Raw genomic sequence first — 14741 nt, forward strand, 5'->3', positions numbered from 1 at the left:
CATTGAGAAGGGTAGGCGAGGGTTGGTGAGAGAAATACGGTCCAAAGTTTCTTCCTTTACTTTGTGGAGCCTCGATATTGAAAAATAAAATTCATTTTAATGATATTCAAACATATTTATTAATATTCAATGATCATAGTCACCTCAATTCGCAATTAAAACTGCATCTTCGATTTCATAATCCCAGTTTGCCCACCCTCGCTCATTTCCGCCATCTTGACTTCGCTCCTGACCGGTCCGAAAAGAAATTCTCGTAGCGAACGTAGCGCCTATGGACCGGAGCTCCGGAGCACTTCTGTCTGTAGCGTCTGGTAGCGAAAGTAGCATTCATTGGACCGCACCCTACACGTCGCAGTTGAAATGTGAATCTGCCAGTTTTGTAAACATTGTCAGACCGGTTACTGTGTGGCGTTTACTGCAGTCTTCTCGTAGTGGTAAGTGACATGTATTTAATTAAAATTACGAGTCATTCTTCTAAAGTATCACAATGAATGATAATGACACTTCAATCTCTTCTCAAGAATAGATCACTCACTGTTGTTGAGGATACAAGATTATCATCGCGTGATGTCTTCGAGGTGATAGCGTTTCTTTTCTGCATTGTAATCTGGAGGAGAACTTCGGGTAAGTTATGCATTTGGCAAGTAACTATTTATCTTTGTAATGATAGCGCATTGAGACAACCTACGGAAATGCCAATGATGTTAAGATCATTATAAGAACATCATGCCAAAATCATTAAGTCAGCAATTGCTAAAGTACATCATGCTGTTTGTTGACGTCTTTTTGTTAACATCAAGGCAATTTCGAAAACACCCAGTTACGTTTGGCGTTTCATTGATAGCGTTTGCTTGTCTTTACTTGTAAGGTCATGGCATGGAACTACTTTATTAGGTGAACAACAATATTGTGTGGCGGTATTTGGATGATTTCAGTCAATATATTGGGCTACCTTTTCCCAACCGTTGCTGGGACTAAACTTTTGCGATAGGACGGTGATATATTTCTGGGTTTCTGTTATTGTTTACCTTATTACATATGCGGATCGTTGACTCTTCTTCCATGGCTGTAGTCCGGTCAAATTTGCCCAAAAAATAGGATAGGAAGCCTTTGCATAAATTCTCATCAATTGAAAATTAGCATGAACTTCAAGGATACCATTCTAATGAAATCCTGAAAAGTCCCCATCGATCCCGTGTGTGCAAAAAGTTTTTAATCAAGGTCAATGGTCACAAAAATGGGTATTTTGCAATTTTTTGGCCGAATGGTTAGTTGTACGATAAAAATTGCTCAGACCAAAATTGTAGATCAGAAAATTATCTACAAAGTTGTCACCGTCCTTTTTTCTCTGAGATTTACCGTTTCTGAGAAAAGGCCATTCATTCATCCGTTTCAACAAGAGGGTAGTTTCCTTCATCAAAGAAAACGAAAGGCATTGATTGCGATTCGTTACCCACCATTAGTGTATTCATAATGCACAAATTATTTGGTTTTTGAAATACCGGTTTAGACGAATGGCAAGGGTCAAATTTTATCCTCATTTGAAAAAGGCCAGATTGGCGCCCATGCGATGCCACTCCACGTGACGTCACAGTTTCTACACGAGAGGATAGGAGTTATATATCGTCTGAGGTTACCATTGCATGCATGAGGCACATAGCTCAGGGAAACATCTCTTAATAATCACCTATTAAAACTGGCTAAGGTCGGAAAGTTTTCTTCGTTTGATAAGGTATTAATAAACCTTTTTTAAGCCAAGCGCTACCAGTCAGCAAGGTACTCAGCTACCCGCTAGCATCCTGCGTCCTATCAGCGCTCAGAGCCTCGATCAAGGTCACCTCACAAGGCGGGAGGGGGAACCAGAAATGCGTCGCACGGACTTTTTCCCATCATTCCTACTTACACGTCGCGTTTTCGCGCGCTTGAAAATTTTCACTTTTCATTTAATCGCGAAAAATAGATATCGTCATTTAAAAATCTAAGAGTGTGGAATACGTACTACAGGAGTAATAATCTTTCGATTTAGGCAATAAAAATATAATAGTAAACCACCCTATTATTGTGCATTTATACTTAAGCTCCTTAGTCAAAGGAAAGCATAGGATACTGTCCACGCCTACTGCCTTCCTGGCCTTCATATCACGAAGTGCTTTCTCTATTTCCGAATTTAATATCTCCGGCCCAAGATTATCTTCCTCCACTTCACTATCATCCTCTGAAGTCAATCTTTCCAGTCTGTTCCCTCCTTCATAGTGATCCTCCACGTATTCCTTCCATCTACTCTGTACCTCTTCCCGTTCGGTTAGCATCCTCCCATCTTTAGCCTTGATTTTAGACATGGCTTGTCCTCTTTTGCCGCCCGATAGCGACTTAACTTTGGCGTACAACGCACCTACTTCTCCATCCTTCTAAATCTTTCACATTTCTACACACTGTCTTTTCCACCAAGCCTCCCTTGCCCTCTTAGTTTCACGTCGTAATCGATTATTTAGTTCCCTATACATTCTTTTTCCCTGTTCTGTGTCCACATTCTTCCACTTCCTCCTCTCCTCCATTTCCCTTATCATGTTCTCCGTTATCCATGGCTTCTTTATCCTTCTACTGTCAACGTAACCAATTGACTTCTCCGCCGCTTTGACTATTCCCGTTTTAATATTATCCCATCTTTCCTCAACAGTCTTCGTACTTTCAATCTCCCATATACTAATGTCCACTAGTTCCTGATATTCTCTCCTCATACTCCCCTTCAGGGCTTCTACGTTCCATTTCTTCGCCTTCCTAACTTTCATAAGTATTTTGAATCGTACGTTGCATTTCATAATTACTAGGTTGTGGTATTAATCCGCATCTGCTGCTGGGAAGCTTCGCGAGTTTTTCACACTATTCCTAAACCTCTGTCTTACCATAATAAAGTCTATTTGATATCTCCCTACATCCCCTGGACTTTTCCATGTGTACCTTCGCCCTTTATGATGATTGAACCACGTGTTTGTGATGAATAACTTGTTTCTCTTGCAAAATTCTGCTGCTTTCTCACCCCTGTCATTCCGAATTTCTAATCCAAATTATCCTATTTCGTTTCCATCCCTCCCTTCCCCGATGAAGCCTTCCAGTCCCCCATCACTACCAGATTTTTCTTACCCGGTGTGTCTCTAATTATTTCCTTGAGCTGTTCATACACCTCATCTACTTCTTCCTCCCTATGATTGCTAGTGGGCATGTAAACTTGGATCGCCACAAGGTTTGTGGGCCGTGCCTCAATTTCTACCACCAGAATCCTATCGCTTACCTGGTCTATGCCTACCACACGCTTACCCATCTTCCCGTTTAATACTAAAGCTACCCCTCGCTGGCTTTCCTCCCCTCCACTATATATAACCCTATAGCCATCACTCCAATAGTCCCCCCATCCCTCCACCTCACCTCGCATAATCCTAAGATATCTATCCTCCCTTTATCCATTTCCCTTTTGATATTTTCTAATTTCCCCGCCCTCATCATAGTCCTCACATTCCACGTCCCTACATTTATAGCCGACTTCTTCTTCTCCATCTTCTTGGTCTTCTTTTCTTCCTTCTTCATTGCTGCTGCTGCTGATGATGATGATAAGTCTCTGCAAGGATTTCGCATGTTGACGACCCCGAGGACCTTGCCGACCTCGCTGCCGTGCCCGACATCCGCCCTTTGCGGACGGGTCCCGGCCGATGTGATTCCGAGGCTCATTTGGTTGTACTCCATGTTTTCAGGGAAGAGATAGTTGGTAGGGTTTCTCACTTCTATTCCAACAGTGTTTTTCACGTGACACCATCACGTGGACTACCTTTCGTCTGGCTCCTACCCTTCGACCTATCTGGCATGGGTGGCCCTACCGGGAATAATTTAGAATTAATCCCGCCAGTGCAGCTCTAGGGGTCATAGGAACGCGCAAGCCTTTCCACCGCGACAAGGTTGTAGCCCAAGGGAAACGTCTAGACATCTAGAAGATATTTAAGATATCCAAGACATTGAAGATATTTTCTAGATATCTAGAAGATATAATGAAACACTGACTTGCAATTTTCCGCAAAAATATTTTTGTGGAAAATTGCAAGTCAGTGTTTCATTATGAATCAATTCCACTCCATCTCGCTTGATTCTTCGAATTTTATATCTAGAAGATATTTTGTGCTATGTGGGTAAACGGTTGTCTGGAAGCCTATATGTTCTTAGTTATTGATGTTAACATTAATAACTAAAAACAGAGCCCCTAATTGATGATCTCCTCACTAAATAATCTGAGGTCGAGGAAATGCATGACGGTACATTTCATTAATTCACTTATAATTAATATGTCATCAACTGTATAACGTGTGTGCCGTCTGATTTCACTAACATCGATTATAGGCAAGATACTTGAGCATATCATCGTTAGCAATATCATGACTTTCTTGGACAGACGTAACTTCCTCCATGGCTGTCAGCACGGATTATGAAAAGGTAGATCATGCGAAACACAGCTCATGCTCTTTCTTCACGACATTATAAAATCTGGTGAATCGAAAAGACAAGTTGACGCACTATTACTAGATTTTAAGATAGCTTTCGACACTGTGCCTCACGACAAACTTTTATACAAATTACAGTCATGCGGATTAAACGAGACAGTTGTTAACTGGATACGCGACTTTCTCAGAGATCGTAAAAAAGGAGTTATTGACGCAATTAGCTCTGATGTTGCAAAAGTTACATCAGGTGTTCCACAAGGAAGCGTAATCAGCCCCCTATTGTCATTTATATACATTAATGATCTCTGCTCCTGCATTAGCAGTAAAATACGTTTATTTACTGACGACGCTGTCATCTATCGCGAAATTAGTGATCACTCTGACTATGAAATTCTATCATCGGACTTAAACAACGTTCATTTGTGGAGCCAAGAGTGGGGACTCGAACTTAATCTGAGCAAATGCATGGCGGTACATTTCTTGCGGAATTAGTCCACCTATAACCATTTATTTATGCAGTGGATGGTATTAACATAAAGGCAACAGACGAAGTGAAGTACCTGGGAGTTACGATATAACCTCGAATCTCTCGTGGGGAACACGTATAAGGAATATTTTCGGAATAGCCCTGTAGAAATTAGGATCCGTCAAGGGTATTGTGGGAAAAATTTCGGATGAGAAAGTAAAAGAAAGGTGCTATTTCGCACTAGTCCGACCGCAACTTGAATATGTAGTGAGCGTATTGGATCCGGTGCATAAAGACTTAATCCGCGAACTGAATAAAATACAAAGGAAGGCTGCGCGGTACGTCAAGAACTGCTACGGACGTACAGACAGTGTTACCCAGATGTGAAGCGAATTAAGCTGGGAGCCGCTGGAGAATCGCAGGCTGAGCGCTACGCTTAGATTGCTTGAACAATAGCGTGGTGTCCTATCATTTTTATTGACTAAATCGAAAGATCATTACTTCTGAAGTAGGTACGCATTTCACGCTTTTAGATTTTAAAATGACGATATCTATTTTTCGCGATGAAACGAAAAGTGAAAATTTTCAAGCGCGTGAAAACGCGACGGCTATCGTATGAATTCTGGGAAAAGCCCGTGTGACGTCATTTTGGTTTCCGCTGCCGCCGTGTGCGGTGACCTTGGGGCGAGAATATGTGCGCCGCTGCGATGCAGGCTGCTAATCTAAGACGATGTGAAGCTCCCATCTACTCGTGTAGAAACTAGGTCCCTGTGACGTCACGTGGAGTGGCATCGCATGGGCGCCAATCTGGCCTTTTTTCAAATGCAGTTAAAATTGACCATTGCCATTCGTCTAAACAGGGATTTATAAAACCAAATAATTTGTGTATTATGAATACACTAATGGTGGGTAACGAATCGCAATAAATGTCTTTCGTTTTCTTTGATGAAGGAAACTACGCTATTGAGAATGGATATATTTAAGTGCGACACAGTGAACATAATATTAGAGCCACACTATATTTCCAGGTCGGATAGAAGCGGTAAATTAAATGTTTTGCCGAACGGATAGATATGGGAATTCGTTTTTTCCTCGAACAATAAAGGACTTTAATGAACGTTATTCCCAACTCCGTTAGAGCACTTAATTTTTTGCGTGGCTGATGTCCTAACACCCACTGCCACACGCCTTTTGGGCGGCTTGTGCTGTATTATGTAGATGTAGATGTGAAATTGATCCCCAGTGGTCAAGGAACGCGTGAGCAATACACGAAGGTCGACATCGGAGAATAAAGTAGACGGTTGCTCCGCGTTTGTGGACCGAGTTTTGAAAGTGAATGTACTATTGCCTTGCCTGCACTACAGACTTAGCTTAAGTGACTTCACTTTCGTCTAATCTTAAGTGTGGTGCGGTAGCTACGCTTGAACTTGTGGACTTCAGCGCCGTGATTGTCTATATCGGGAAACAGTTATGTTGACAGATGAAGATCTAGGAGAGCAATTGGCGATTACCCATATGAAAAAATTGTATAAACCTGTTTCAAATTTTTGCCATGGCAATGTATAAGAATGTTTAAAATTTTGAAACAGGTTCATACAATTTTTTCATAGGGGTATGTCATCCAAATCCACGGATATTTGAAATAAACTTCCAAACTCCGTGAATTAACCATTTTGGATTTAGAAGGTTAAAAGGAAAGACCGATTACAGTCCCTGAGCAAACGCTGTTTGGCGAGGAATTTAGAGCGACTTTTGAAAGTGACTATACGCATTTTATTATAGCGTTCTACCGATTAAGGTAGGTTTCCTAGGTAGGGAGTACTAAAAAGGTGATATGGGAGCCTCCTTTTCCTTCCAGCACTGCCTTCTTTAATTCACTGTAAGGCCTACTCTCTTTCAATCTATCTAAAAATCCTATTCTTTTCCTTCCCCTCCCTCGTTTCCCCAACATTCTACCCTCCAACACAATTTTCAACATCCCCTCTCTGCTAAGTACTCGCTCCATCCATACCTTCTGTCTCCTCCGTATCTCATCTGAAAGCTTCCTCTCCTCGCCCACCATATCCAGCACTTCGTCGTTCTTCCTAACATTCTTCCCTTTATAACACTATTTTCAACATCCCTTCCCCGCTAAGTACTCGCTCCATCCATACCCTCTGTCTCCTCCGTATCTCATCTAAAAGCTGTCTCTCCTCGCCAATCACATCCAGCACTTCGTCGTTCCTCCTAACATTCTACCTTCTATAACACTGTTTTCAACATCCCCTTCCCTCTAAATACTACCTCCATCCATACATTCTGTCTCCTCCGTATCTCATCTAGAAGCTGCCTCTCCTCACCCACCATGTCCAACACTTCGTCGTTCCTTTTCCTCTTCGTCCATTTCACCCTCTCCATTCTTCTCCATACCCACATCTCGAATGCCTCCAATATTTTCTCGACTTCTTTCCTCAGTGTCCACGTTTCCGCACCGTAGAGAGCTACACTCCAAATCAAACTCTTCACTAACCTTTTCTTTAAACTCTTACGTAACGATACTATAGCCTGTACGAGGACCATAAAATAAGGAGGGATGACACTAGAGGTTTATGGCGTTCAAATCAATTCTGGGATCGTTCAACTGAAGAGGCTATTGAAATAAGACTGGAGAATAAAAATGTCAACAGAGACACCGGATATTCGATCACCAGCTCTTGGAATAGAACTCTTGAGGCCGTTTTACACGGTACACGGAATTGCGCAATCTGACGTACGCGCGAAGGCGCAGTCATAATTTATTCGTTTTAAAGCGGTGAATTGCTAGAACACAAGCGAGAATGCGTGGATGCGAGACGGTAAAATAGCCCCTGTTCTAATTTCGTTCATGCATTCGCGCAATTCCGCGCCATTTTAGAAATTAATGCGGCTCTAACCTGCGCAATTCCGTGCCCCTTGTAAAACGGCCTTTAAACTCTGTGAGATGCCGCTAGGAGCTTTGCAGCGCTGAATTGCACATCAAAGACGCCTTCAACTGTTCGTAAATAAGAAATACGCCACCGGATTCTTCAGTGGACGTTGGTATCGAATACTTTAGTCATCGGCAAATTTCCTTTCCGGCCCGCGGGGCGATTCGGAACTTGGAATGTGGACCTCGTGGCCTAGTAAATTGGAGACCCCTGGTCTACGCTGGTCCACGGTCCTCCGCGACCAAAATCGGGACTCGACCCTATCAGTGGCGTAGCCAGGACGGGGTCCGGGGGGTCCGGACACCCCCCACCCTCCGAAATATAAAAGCACAATTATTTTCCTTAGTAAAAGAAAACAAAATATTGAAAACTCATGGATTTACAAAGCATTTTTTTTTAAAGAATGAAGTTTTTTCGATTGTGAAAAGTGTTTAAATTAGTTTAAAACCCATTACTTAGTACCCTATTTTCGAGACGAGAATTTCATTTCTCGAAATTGTCGGGACGAGACTCTCGGCGCGGCGAGAGTCTCGCCAGAGTCTTGACGAGAGTCGAGAAGTCTCGCCCCTTCGAGATTTCTCGAAACCCGTCGAGACTCCCGGCTCCCCGAAAAAAATAACACTATTTCTATTTTAGACATTGAAATTAATTCAACAAAAAATTATTTTAAGACATGTTATATATTTCCAAAACCCAAAATATTTGTAATATAAGATCGACATTGACAACTTAAGCACATTTTATTATTTAATTAACCAAAATTGGCAGGTAACCATGAACCTTAGTTACCATAAATAAACATTGCGAAAAAGATGTATAAAATTCTATGAAATTAGACAATGATCTCTTCTTTTTTGTTAATTGACAAGTGAATGTTTCTTTTTTATTATATAACTTTAATAAGAAACATTGATGTAACCCTATAACATGCCTATGTATCAAAATTATATTCGACTAGGGTCGGTGGGCCCTACCAAAGCCACCTAGGTGGCCCTACAGGGTTGACTAAGAGTAAGGGCTTAAGTGTCGAATTGTTTGCTATGAATTATCTAAATGGATGAAATAAAGGTATACATTACATGTTGTATTTCAGATTCGCCTGCCGTTGCATGAATGGGCAGCGCAGGAAGAGCCTGCCAAATGATCCAGAGAGCTTGCAAAACACCTTATGGTCTTCCACGGAACCTTATGAGAGAAAGGACATCAAAACTTCACCCTAAACGCAAAGTCACTCCCTTTTGATAGCAATTTATTCTATACACCACCATTTAGAGGATTGTGTGTAATCCGTTGTTGTAGCTTAAGTTGGTATGGAGACAAAACAACCAGCAAATAATGGGGAAGTTTCAGATGCTTCTCCTGCCTTGATACCTGGTACATCATCGGAAAATCTGGACCACGTTTCCGACTCGAAACTTGAGAATGAGATTTGTAAAGAAGGCGTTACCAAAAGCGCAGATGTCATGTCATCCAATGGGCTTTTTATCCAGAAGCCCACTATGCAACGTTTGCGTTTCGTGAATGCGTATGATATTAACGACCTATTTCATGAAATTGGACTTTGTCGCAGACAGGAAGACAATGAGGGTCGTCCTGTCAATAACGCCACTTCGGCTGATTCTGCCTCGATACCTGGTACAGCATTGGGGAAGCTGAACCAAGTTTCCGAACCCAAGCATGAAAATAAAGTGGGCGAAGAGGTTGCAGCCACCAGCTTAGATGCTTCTTCAACTACGGGGCTTTCTATCCAGAGACCCACAGAAAAAGCGCAAAATGCGTGTGATCCACTTCAAGAAATAGTAATTGATCACGAACTTTGGAATGCTGCACAAAGATCGACTTCAGTGACGCAGAGGTCAGTTGCTGAAAAGCGCTTGGAAGAAGAATTGTTCCATTCTGTGAGATGCAAGTCGGTGGAGGACTGCGGAGATCTTATCAAGGAAATCACGGACATAAACAAGAGATGGCGATGTGGGAAGACACTCTTGAACTTGGCAGTTGAACTGGGTAAGCTGGAATGGGTGGAGAGACTTCTGTTAATGCGAGCAGACCCGCACGTTTCGAGTGACTCGGGGCATTCAGCCTTGAAGCTTGCTGAGGAATGTTTCAGGGCATTTCCTCAGGACGTAGATCGCGGTGTGATCTTCAGATTGGTCAAAATCGCCTCCCGACTTGGTCACGAAACACATCACAGAGCGGAAGTCGTCGTTGAATCGGAAACAAATGAAATGCGTCCAGTTGCGCGTTGTTTGGAGATTGGAGACACTCCTCCCTTAAAAGAAAGCTATCGCGCCTGTGGCCGGGACGATGCCGAAGAAGCTCTTAAAGCAGGCTGCAAGAGCGGGATTAGGAACACTTCCGGTGCATTGATTGCCGATATACCAGAGATTGCTTCGAAGGATTCTCAAAACCATAATAATCGAGGTAAACTCGGTCGACATATGGGAGTCACTTGTAGCTCTGAGGACGTCTTTGTAGCTGGTGGCCAAGGTGAAAGTTTAGGAGCTCTGAGGCGTGGTAACGCAAGTGGAAATGGTCGCACTTCCGCTTCAAAGATAACTGATATCCCTGCAATGTCGCACAATGATAATTCTCCATGGTGCCACGAGGTGGCGAACGGAAATGGGCACACTTCCGGTTCAAAGATGACTGATATCCCTGCGATTTCTCGCAGTGATTACTCTCCATCCTGCCACGAGGCCGCGAACGGAAATAGGCGCACTTCCGGTTCAAAGGTAACTGGTATCCCTTCGATATCTCGCAAAGATTATTCTCCATCTGTCCACGCGGTGACGGAGTCTCCGTTGTTTCGGGAGATGACGCGTTTCCGGTCGTGCTCCGACGAGAAATTTGATATCATCTCGTCGATGCTGGTCGAACTGAGCCAAAAGATCGACGTCCTATCGATGGAGACGGCATTGTTGAAGGAGGACACGGAGACGTTGATAGACAACGCTTCTATCCGAGGAACTGCTTTGAGCGAACTTCGGACGGAAGTAGCCGCAATGAGGAGAGAGTTTATGTCTACTTTGGAAGGGTTCGAGGAGAGAAAGTTGGGAACAAATACGGTCGTCAATATAAGGGAAGGAGCTATTACGGGGTCAATGGGTCAAGATGCGGGCTTAATTGTTCATGCGGATGCTCCGTCTAGGACTGCTGACTCATGTTTGATTCGAAGGGGGGAGGATTTCTATAGTTCGACATTAGTCACAGAGCACGAAGACGAAGATGCATCTAGGGATAGCACCAGAATGACGAAACAGTCGCACCTAACGTACTTACGAGAAGAATTGAAAGCCCTAAAGTCTGGCACGGAAGCTGAAAATGTTGGATGCGAGCTAAACCCACCATCAGACAGTGTGGTACAGAAAACTTCTACTTACGCTTTGGCGCATGATATCAATGACCTAATTCGTGAAATTGGACTTTGTCGCAGACAGGAAGACAATGAGGGTCGTCCCGTCAATGACTCCGCTTCGGCTGATTCTGCCTCGATACCTGGAACAGCTTTGGGGAAGCTGGACCAAGTTTCCGAGGCTAAGCGAGAAAATAAAGTGGACGAAGAGGGTGCAGCCAACATCATAGATGTCTCGTCAATGAAGGGTCTTCCTATTCAGAAACCCATGGAGAAAGGGCATAGTACGCACAATCCACTTCAAGAAATTGAAATTAATCACGAACATTGGAATTCTGCACAAAGATCGACTTCAGTGAAGCCTGCGAAAAGATCAGTTGCTGAGAAGCTCTTGGAAGAAGAATTATTCCAATCTGTGATATGCAAGTCGGTGGAAGAAACCAAGAAATTCTTTACGGAAGAAGTTACAGATCTCGAATATGACGATGTATGTAGCGGTAGCACCTCGAGGACCAAGCAGCCATACCTAACGTACTCGGGAGAAGAATTGAGTACGTTGAAGTCTGATACGGCAGCTGAAGAGGCTGAAAGCGAGCTAAACCCAACGTTAGACAATGCGGTACAGGAAATTCTAAGTTACGCTTTGGTGACCAAGAATTTACGTAAGGATAAAGGCGTTGTTGAGTCAGCAGCGAGGCAATCTTCGGCCCTGTCTGATAAAGAGACAATCAGAAGTCAGTCTCGTGCATTTAATGAGCCTGTAGTCAATTCAAGACGCTGTAAATCTATATCTCAGCTGCAGGAGGTAAAAACGGGTTCGTTAGGCGGCGATGAGGTCCTTAGCAGACAGTTGCAAGCGATGACGGAGTGTTTTGGTTCATCAGAAATTGCTGAGAGGCTTAAAAGGCATTATGCCCGTTTGTCATCTTCTGGATCACTGTCTCATCAACCTGAGGTGGAGGGAGTTGACGAAATGCCGCCGAAGGATTCTGTTTTTGCGGTGGAGGAGCCGAGAGACATCTCTACGCAGGAAGAGCGGGTTGCCTCTAGTTCAGGATCTGAAGATGCCGAGGTTGAAAGTGAACCGGTTCCAGGATCAAGCCTTGAGGAACACGATCCTTCTTCCCACCCTTTGTCATCTCTGAGCAAGGTCTTTGGTTCGTCTGCTGATTTTCATATGCTCTCTGTCTACTACGAATTATTGTCAGGCATGGGACCTATGGTATCTCTCTTACTTGATTTGTTGCAAGTCGAAATGAAGGTGAGGATCGAGGTCGACTTCGAGAACGATGACGTTAGAGTGAGATGGCCCACTCTCAGGGACCTAGATGGAGAAAATAGAGCCTCCGGACCAAAACTTCCAATCCACTGTTCTCGAAAGAAGGTGTACATTGCCGCCCGACTAGAAGGTTCCGGCGGTGAAAGTCAACTTCTCGGATGGATGGCTGTAGCTCTGGCTAGGATATGTCTCATACGCTTGTTCAAGAACAAAGGAAAACCTTATAGCAAGAAAAACAGCAAGGGCAAAGAGAACTATGCGAAAATCGTGAAGAAAACTGAGGATACTTTCAGAGCGAAAGGTAATGGTTTCGGTAATTCTTTCGTAAGGGACGCCCTGGAGTGGAAAATGGAAGACGCGAAGGAAATTGCTCTGATTTCTGCTGTTCCTGGGGTGATTGCTAGTTGCGGTCCAAAAAAAGGTTTCGAGAAATTGAAGAAGCAAGTCCCTTTGATACTCAAATATTACAGGTTCGTGTTGTTACCAAGATTAGAAACAGAAACATCAGAATTGAAAGAATAAAGGAGTCGTCGTGTTATTTCTGCCATCTTTGAAACAAATTGGACGCCATCTTGGTTACGCTACCTACAGTCCTAAGAGTTGAAGACTAAGACTTTTTTTATGATTAATAGTTGAAGAAGACAGGTTCCTTCAAGCAATAACACAGTTTACAAAGACAGTTTATTTTGTTGGAAGTGTTTTTTTTGTTGGGAGGCAATTTTGCATATATTACGCTACAAGCCTAGTTGTTGAATATTGTGACTTTTTCATGATTAATAGACGAAGAAGACTGTTTTAAAGCTAAGTAAGTTTTTAAGCTAAACAAACTGTACGTAGTTGACGGTTTTTATTAATTGGGAAAAGTTTTAAACCCCAAATCTGTTTATTTTGTTTCGTGTATTACGCAAATATTTTTAAAACCGTCGGTATGTCAATTGTGAGTCTCTGATAGGGAGATGAAAATTCATTCCAATCCCGTGAATTGACATGTACGAATATTAATTTATCATTTAGCTCTTCAACGACTGGTGGAATTCTGGTGTGGGAATGTTACGTGCCATTCTTTCATCTGTTTATCTGTGACACCACACAAAGTGTACATATATTTGTTTTTTGTGTCACCAATTAATGGTTTTAAGTATTATTAACAAGCTGTTGTTGATGCTACTACTTGGAGACAGATGTAAGTGTTATTTGTAATTGCTGTCGAGCATTGCATCCATGCCGATTGGAATGTATGCCTTCAAGGCTATGATCATTTACAATCTCTATGCAGTGCAATTCAACGAAGAAATGTTGACATTGGAAACTGTTCTGTTGACGAGTGTTGATGTATATGTTAGTGGGGATATAATTTGCTTTGATTTGGTCCTCACTTGTGATAAAGTGTTTAACGGAAGTCAATCTTTCATTTGTTTACTAGTGACACCTCTAAATAATTCAGCCACCTATAAATACCACTCTTAAGTTGTATCCCATCATATTTTTTTTGCCGTAAAATGCTGTATAAGCTGCAAGCCTTAATACTTTGTTAAACTTTATCCCCTCTGAATGTGTAATCGGTTCTTTTCACTCGTAATCGGCTGTACTCACCTCGACATACTTAGGAAAATTATCGGTGAGTCTTTTGCGTGACTAGTCTATGTTTAAAGTATCATTTATTACCTGCTGTAGTTGATGCAACTGCTCAGAGCCAAGTATTAATGTGATTAGTAAAAAATTGTATTGTCGAGAGTTGAAGCAATTAAATGGAGTTTATATTTCTTTTTATTTGTTCCTTGGCTGTGATAATAATGCAATAATTTTTTTGTTTCATTACAATATCTACCTCATTTATTTTTCAAGAAAATGTTTTGTATTTCACCAGCGTCGATTTTTTGTAATAAAAATATGAACACTATATTTATATGAGCACTTTATTCCTTTAATTACTTAGAGTAGTTACTCTTAAGTAATGGCATGGAAATTAGCAATAATACATTTCCGCTTCTACTCCCCATCCCATCCTGAACAGGGTATAGTTTCCTTCATCGAATAAAACGAAAGGCATTGGTCGCGATTCGTTACCCACCATTAGTGTATTCATAATATACAAATTATTTGGTATTAGAAATCCCAGTTTAGACGAATGGCAATGGTCAATTTTAACCTCTTTTGAAAAAGGCCAGATTGGCGCCCATTCGATACCACTCCACGTGACGTCACAGGAACT

At 42.3% G+C, this 14741-nt stretch overlaps 1 protein-coding gene across 2 annotated transcripts; it reads left to right on the plus strand.

The window, feature by feature from the left end:
- The first annotated feature begins 351 nt into the window (after positions 1 to 351).
- On the plus strand, positions 352 to 13080 carry LOC124172710. 2 transcript variants are annotated; one of them, XM_046552179.1, is made up of 3 exons: positions 352 to 434; positions 527 to 624; positions 8989 to 13080. In XM_046552179.1, the coding sequence occupies exon 3, from the start codon at positions 9206 to 9208 to the stop codon at positions 13049 to 13051; it is 3846 nt and encodes a 1281-aa protein (XP_046408135.1). In that variant the 5' UTR covers positions 352 to 434; positions 527 to 624; positions 8989 to 9205; the 3' UTR covers positions 13052 to 13080. The 2 variants fall into 2 exon arrangements, with proteins under 2 accessions (XP_046408135.1, XP_046408136.1); XM_046552180.1 differs by having other exon boundaries at positions 360 to 434; positions 522 to 624.
- The last annotated feature ends 1661 nt before the right edge of the window (positions 13081 to 14741 follow it).

Source organism: Ischnura elegans, assembly GCF_921293095.1.
Source record: "Ischnura elegans chromosome 13 unlocalized genomic scaffold, ioIscEleg1.1 SUPER_13_unloc_2, whole genome shotgun sequence".
Taxonomy (NCBI): Eukaryota; Metazoa; Arthropoda; class Insecta; order Odonata; family Coenagrionidae; genus Ischnura; species Ischnura elegans.

Bases quoted from the DNA above. Each gene is read 5' to 3' on its own strand.
- LOC124172710 (XM_046552179.1), top strand. From the start codon at position 9,206: ATGGAGACAAAACAACCAGCAAATAATGGGGAAGTTTCAGATGCTTCT.